Here is a 6,000-nt window from a genome sequence, read left to right on the forward strand (position 1 = left end):
AGAGCTGTTTTGATTTGCATTTCTCTAACCAATAGTGAGTTAGATCATTTTTTCATATGACTATAGATGGCTTTAATTTCTTCATCTGAGAACTGCCTGTTCACATCCTTTGACCATTTATCAACTGTAGGAATGACTTGTATTCTTATAAATTTGACTTAATTCTCTATATATTTTAAAAATGAGGCCCTTATCAGAGATGGTTGTAAAAATTATTTTCCAATTTTCTACTTTCCTTCTAGTCTTGGTTGAATTGACTTTGTTTGTGCAAAACCTTTTCAATTTAATGTAATCAAAGTTATCCATTTTGCTTTTCGTAATGTTCTCTTTCTCCTGTTTGGTCATGAATTCTTTTGCTCTCCATAAATCTGATAGGTGAACTATTCCTTGCTCTCCTAGTTTGCTTATAGTATCAGCCTTTATATCTAAATCATGGGCCCATTTTGACTTTATTTTGGTATATGGTGTGAGATTTTGGTCTATGCCTAGTTTCTGCCATATTCTTTTCCAGTTTTCCCAGCAGTTTTTGTCACAGAGTGAGTTCTTATCCCTGAATTTGGGGTCTTTGGGTTTATCAAATAATAGATTACTATAGTCATTGAGTACTGTGTCTTGCATACTTAACCTATTCCACTGATCCATGACTCTATTTCTTAGCCAGTACCAAGCAGTTTGGATGATTGCTGCTTTATAATACAATTTAAGATTTGGAATGGCTAGGCCACCTTCCCCTGCATTTCTTTTCATTAGTTCCTTTGATATTCTGGACCTTTTTTTCTTCCAAATGAATCTTGTTATTAATTTTTCTATCTCTATAAAATAATTTTTGGTAGTTTGCTTGGTATGACACTGAATAAGTAAATTAGCTTAGGTAGAATTGTCATTTTTATTATATTAGCTCTGCCTACCCATGAGCAACTGATGTTTTTCCAATTATTTAGATCTGACTTTATTTGTGTGAAAAGTGTTTTGTAATTGTGTTGATATATTTCCTGGGTTTGTTTCGGGAGATAGATTCCTAAATATTTTATAATATGTATAGTAAGTTTAAATGGAATTTATCCTTCTTTCTCTTGCTGGTGGGCTTTGTTGGTAATATATCAAAATGCCAATGATTTGTGTGGGTTTACTTTATAGCCTGCAACTTTGCTAAAGTTGTTTATTATTTCAAGTAGTTTTTTACTTGATTTGCTAGGATTCTCTAAGTGTATCATCATGTCGTCTGCAAAGAGTGATAGCTTTGTTTCTTCTTTGCCTATTCTAATATCTTCCATTTCTTTTTCTTCTCTTATTGCTAAAGCTAACGTTTCCAGTATGATATTGAACAACAGTGGTGATAATGGATATCCTTGTTTCACCCCCGATCTTCAGGCTCTTTTTTTGATCATTGCTTTCAGATAGCCTAATAATTTTTAAATTCTCTCTCCTGCATATATTTTCCAGGTCAGTTATTTTTCCAATGAAAATATTTCACATTGTCTTCTATTTTTTCATTATTTTGGTTTTGTTTTACAATTTCTTGATTTCTCATAAAGTCATTAGCTTCCAATTCCTCCATTCTAATTTTTAAGGAAGTATTTTCTTCACTGAGCTTTTGGACTTCCTTTTCCATTTGGCCAATTCTGCTTTTGAAGTCATTCTTCTCCTTATTGGCTTTTTGGATCTCTTTTGCTATTTGGGTTAGGCCATTTTTAAGGTGTTATTTTACTTAGTATTTTTTAGTTCTCCTTTAGCAAGCTGTTAACTTGTTTTCCATGATTTTCTTGCATCACTCTAATTTCTCTTCCCAGTTTTTCCTCTACTTCTCTCACTTGCTTCTCAAAATCTTTTTCTGAGGTCTTCCATGGCCTGGGAGTGATTCATATTTTTCTTGGAGGCTTTGGATACATGAGCTTTGATTTTGTTGTCTTCTTCTGGCTGTATGTTTTGATCTTTGTCGCCAAAGAAAAATTCTATGGTCTGACTTTTTTTTGCACAGCTTTCTCATGATCCCAGCCAATTACTTGAGTTTCAAACTCTTTGTTAAGGTAGGAGTGTGCTTCCAGCATGGAGAATGTACTGGCCCAAGCTTCAGGGGTTTTGTGCAACTGTTTTCAGAAATACTTCTAGGGACCTGTAAATTTTCAGTTCTTCCAAGGTGGTACTATACAGGGTGAGGTGTTTACTCCTTTACTGGCCTATTTTCTGGTCTATGAGTGACCACAAGTACTCTTTTCTGCCTTGGAACTGTGAGAAAGATTTCCTCTCCACTACAAGCTCTACCACACCAGTGTTCCTCCTCACCCCAAGACTACCACCCAGAACTGTGATCCAGATCCAAGCACAGGCAAAGCAAGAGATTCCTGCCTCAGCACCAGCAAAGAGATCTCTGCAACCCACCTCTGATCAGCCACTTGGCTCTGCCTCAGTATGTGGACCAGAAGCTCGCTGCCACCCCGGAACTCAGCCAGGACTGAGGCTGGGACAGAGCTTTTCTCTCACCGAGGTCATAGAGTTTTCCTACTGACCTTCTAAGTCGTCTTTGGTGTTTGTGGGTTGAGAAGTCTGGAAACCACCACAGCTACTCATGATTGAGTCCTCTGAGGTCTGCTCCAGGTTCTCTGAGGCCTAGTTTTTGCCTCCACACCCACACTCTGAACTGTGTTCCTTTCGTAGCCCAGCATAATAGACCTTTCCAATCAACCATCCAGGCTGTCTTGGGCTAGAAATTTGTTTCACTCTGTCTTTTTGTGGGTTCTGCTGCTCTAGAATTTGTTTAGAGCCATTTTTATAAGTATTTGGAGGGGTTTGGGGGAGAGCTCAAGCAAGTCACTGCTTTTACTCCACCATCTTGGTTCTACCCCTCCCTTGATGATTTTTTGAAAAATGCTGTTTAGGTGCCTTTTTTTTTTATCATGGCTTTCAGGTAGACCAATCATTCTTAAATTATCTCTCCTGGGTCTATTTTCCAGGTCAGTTGTTGTTCCAATGACATATTTTATATTTTCTTCTATTTTTTTCATTTTTTTGATTTTATTTGACTGATTCTTAATGTCTTTTAGAGCCATTAGCTTCCACTCGCCCAATTCTAATTTTTAAAGAATTGTTTTCTTCAGTTAGTTTTTGTACCTCCTTTCCCATTTGGCCAATTCTACTTTTTAAGGAGCTGTTAATCTTCAACGTACTTATTTTCCATTTAGCCATTGCATTTTTTTTAATAAATTGTTTTTTACAATCAATTTTTGTCCTTCTTTCTCCAAAAATTTTTAAAAAATCCTTCTTGAGCTCTTCCAAGATGGCTTTTTGGGTTTGAGACCAGTTTATATTCCTCTTTGAGGTTTCAGATGTGGATGTATTGACAATGTTGTCCTCTTCTGAATTTGTGTTTTGAACTTCTCTGTCACCATAATAATTCTCTATGGTGAATTTTTTTTTGTTGATGTTGCTTTTTGCTAATGGTGTTTGTCTTTTTCATAGCTTTTAAAGTTGATCTCTGCTTCTGGGGCACAGGTGGCACTGTTCCAAACTTCTTATGTTGGGGGCCAAGGACCTGGTCACTGACTTTGGGTGCTGGGGCCTCAAGTGCTGGCAACTGGAGGCTATAGGGATCTGGTAGCTTACCTGGTGCTGAGCTGGATATGGTGGTGGTGGCTGGTGTATGCTGAGGTCAGATGGTGTTTTTCTGCATTTCCCTGTAGTACCCTGAAGTTCACAGTGTGGGAGTGGGTGTCTGGCTAGTGGATGATGCCTGCTCACCCAGAGCTGTGCTGAAGTGTGAGGAGGTCCTGCTGTTGGAGGATGCCTGCCCACCTGCAGTTATGCTGAAGGATGGGAAGGTATGGCTGCTGGAGGATGCCTGCATGCCAGTGCATGTGGTGGTTCTCTCAGCAGGAGTCTGCCAATTCCCTTGGTGGTGCCAAGGCAGAGAGGTGGGACTGTCTTGGTGTTGGCTTTTACTTGCTCCACCATCCTGGGCCTCAGGATCTCCTGCTGGTTTGCTGAGACGGCGCTTGCCACTGACTTGCTGGGATACCTCCCATCATGTATTGCTCCCCTTCCACCAGAGCAAGAGGCACCTTTCCCATTGATACCCCAAACCTCCCGGGCTAAAAGACTGCTGCACTCAGTCTTCCTGCTGGCTCCACTGTTCCAGAATTTTTCCTGGGGTAATATTTTCTAGGTTTTTTGATGTCAATAAGGGAGGGTCAGAGTGGCTCACTTCTTACTCCACCGTCTTGGTTCCTGGAAGTTCTATTGGCCATGGGTTTTTTGGCTTAATTCATTGATCAAGTTTAATTTTATTCAATTCAAATGAAAATGCAACACAGCATGGTAGGTATCAGCTACCTATCACATGAAGGTCTTGTACTAGGTGCTGAGAATAGAACAATTAAAATTAAAGCAGTAGTTATGCTCTGGGGGTAAGTGTGGGGTACATTCTACTGGGTATACTCTGCCTTGCCTTTTTTGCTTTTCAGTGACTCTTTTGAATAAACTAAATTTACCTTGTCCTTTGACTACATCTTCAAAGACGGGTATAATTCCTCTCTCTGCAAAACCATCTCCTTGATCAATTAGAGCTTCTTTTACGATGTTATATCCGTGTAGCACCACAACATGCTGGGTTCCAATATAAAGAGTATAAATAGGGCCATATTTTTCAGCCATCTGTGAAAAGAATGCCAAGAAATAGGAAAAGGTTCAGTGTGGCAGTTTAATGGTGAAAGACTTTCATCCAACACCTTGGGAAGTATTTCCTTGGAGTTAGGAGGGGGAAGAAGATAAAACCATGGTCTTCCCTAAGCCTGATTGTAGTTTCTTTCCCTCAATCTTTTGGTTAGAAGAGGTCCTCTTGAACTTCTAAAGGTATAAAAGATGTTAGGACTTCCTATAAGCTTCCTGGCAGCCTTATTGGAATAACTGGTGGTAGTGTCTACCTCATGACTAAAGGACATGACATGATAAAGAAAGGCAGCTTCAAGGCTCTACAAGGAGCCCAGCAGAAAAACCGTGCAACACTTGAGAAGAAAATCTTAAGGACTTCATAAAAAGGCCTTTCAAGAATGTGAGTTTTCCCTTTGCCAGATGTATATTCTTGAGCCCATTTCACCCTGATAACTATTTATATAGTTATCAGAAAACTTGCCACAGATTCATAAGGAAATGTTTCATATTGAGAATTCTTTTTATACTACCCTTTCCCAAAAGCAAATAAAGTCTGGCTGACTGTTGATATTAATCAATAATCATGGTCAAGCAGACCAGTAGGGGATCATGAGCTGTTAGTATTAGAAAAACTCCCTCTAATTCCTCAGGACTACAGCTAGAATGTGTGGGAATAAGAGGTAGCCAAGTCCTGGAGACCCAGTCTGCTAGGGCAGGTAGGGGTTGAAAGGATAGGTCCAGATCATGGGAGACAAATATGAAAAAAACAGATGTGGAAACAGTATATGAAACTATGAGCTTCTGTTATATACAAATGGGTAGGGTTGATCAGTATTATCAATTTCATGTGATAGTAACAAAACTGCCCTGTTTCCTATGTCCTTTTCTGGGTTATCAGAAAAAAAATGTATTCAATTAGCATTTTTATAATTTGAATTTCACCAAAAATTTGTGGAATTGTTTTGCTTGTTACATAAATACCTATATAATGTCTGTGATTTTGCCTTTTGGCCTGCAAAGCCTAAAATATTTACTATCTGGACCTTCATGTAAAAAGTTTGCTGACTCTTGCTCTGGGCTACCAAGACCTAACTTTGTTGTACACTTGAAAATGTTAGTTAATTCAACCCAAAATTCCAAGGCAAAACAGTGCTTATATGAACCTTATACTGCAGTAAAATCAGTTGAATGAGCACAGTATTTTATGCACAAGTAAAATCAAGCAGCTTCATACATTTTCTGTGATTTCAAAAGTAAAAAAAGGAGGAGAAGGAGGAGGAGGGGGAAGAGGAGGAGGATGAGGAGGGGGAGAAGAAGAAGAAGAAGAAGAAGAAGAAGAAGAAGAAGAAGAAGAAG

The 6,000-nt window shown here is 38.9% G+C and overlaps 1 protein-coding gene across 1 annotated transcript in view; it reads right to left on the bottom strand.

The window, feature by feature from the left end:
* Positions 1–6,000, bottom strand: part of LOC114026804 (cytochrome P450 2C23-like) — a 33,815-nt gene that overhangs the window by 24,653 nt on the left and 3,162 nt on the right. Inside the window, exon 2 of the mRNA XM_027840522.1 lies at positions 4,485–4,647. Within this exon, the coding sequence (XP_027696323.1) occupies positions 4,485–4,647 (163 nt within the window). The remainder of the gene's footprint in view (positions 1–4,484; positions 4,648–6,000) is intronic.

The sequence above is a fragment of the Vombatus ursinus genome, unplaced genomic scaffold (genome assembly GCF_900497805.2).
Source record: "Vombatus ursinus unplaced genomic scaffold, bare-nosed wombat genome assembly UNPS02014847.1, whole genome shotgun sequence".
In the NCBI taxonomy this organism is placed as follows: domain Eukaryota; kingdom Metazoa; phylum Chordata; class Mammalia; order Diprotodontia; family Vombatidae; genus Vombatus; species Vombatus ursinus.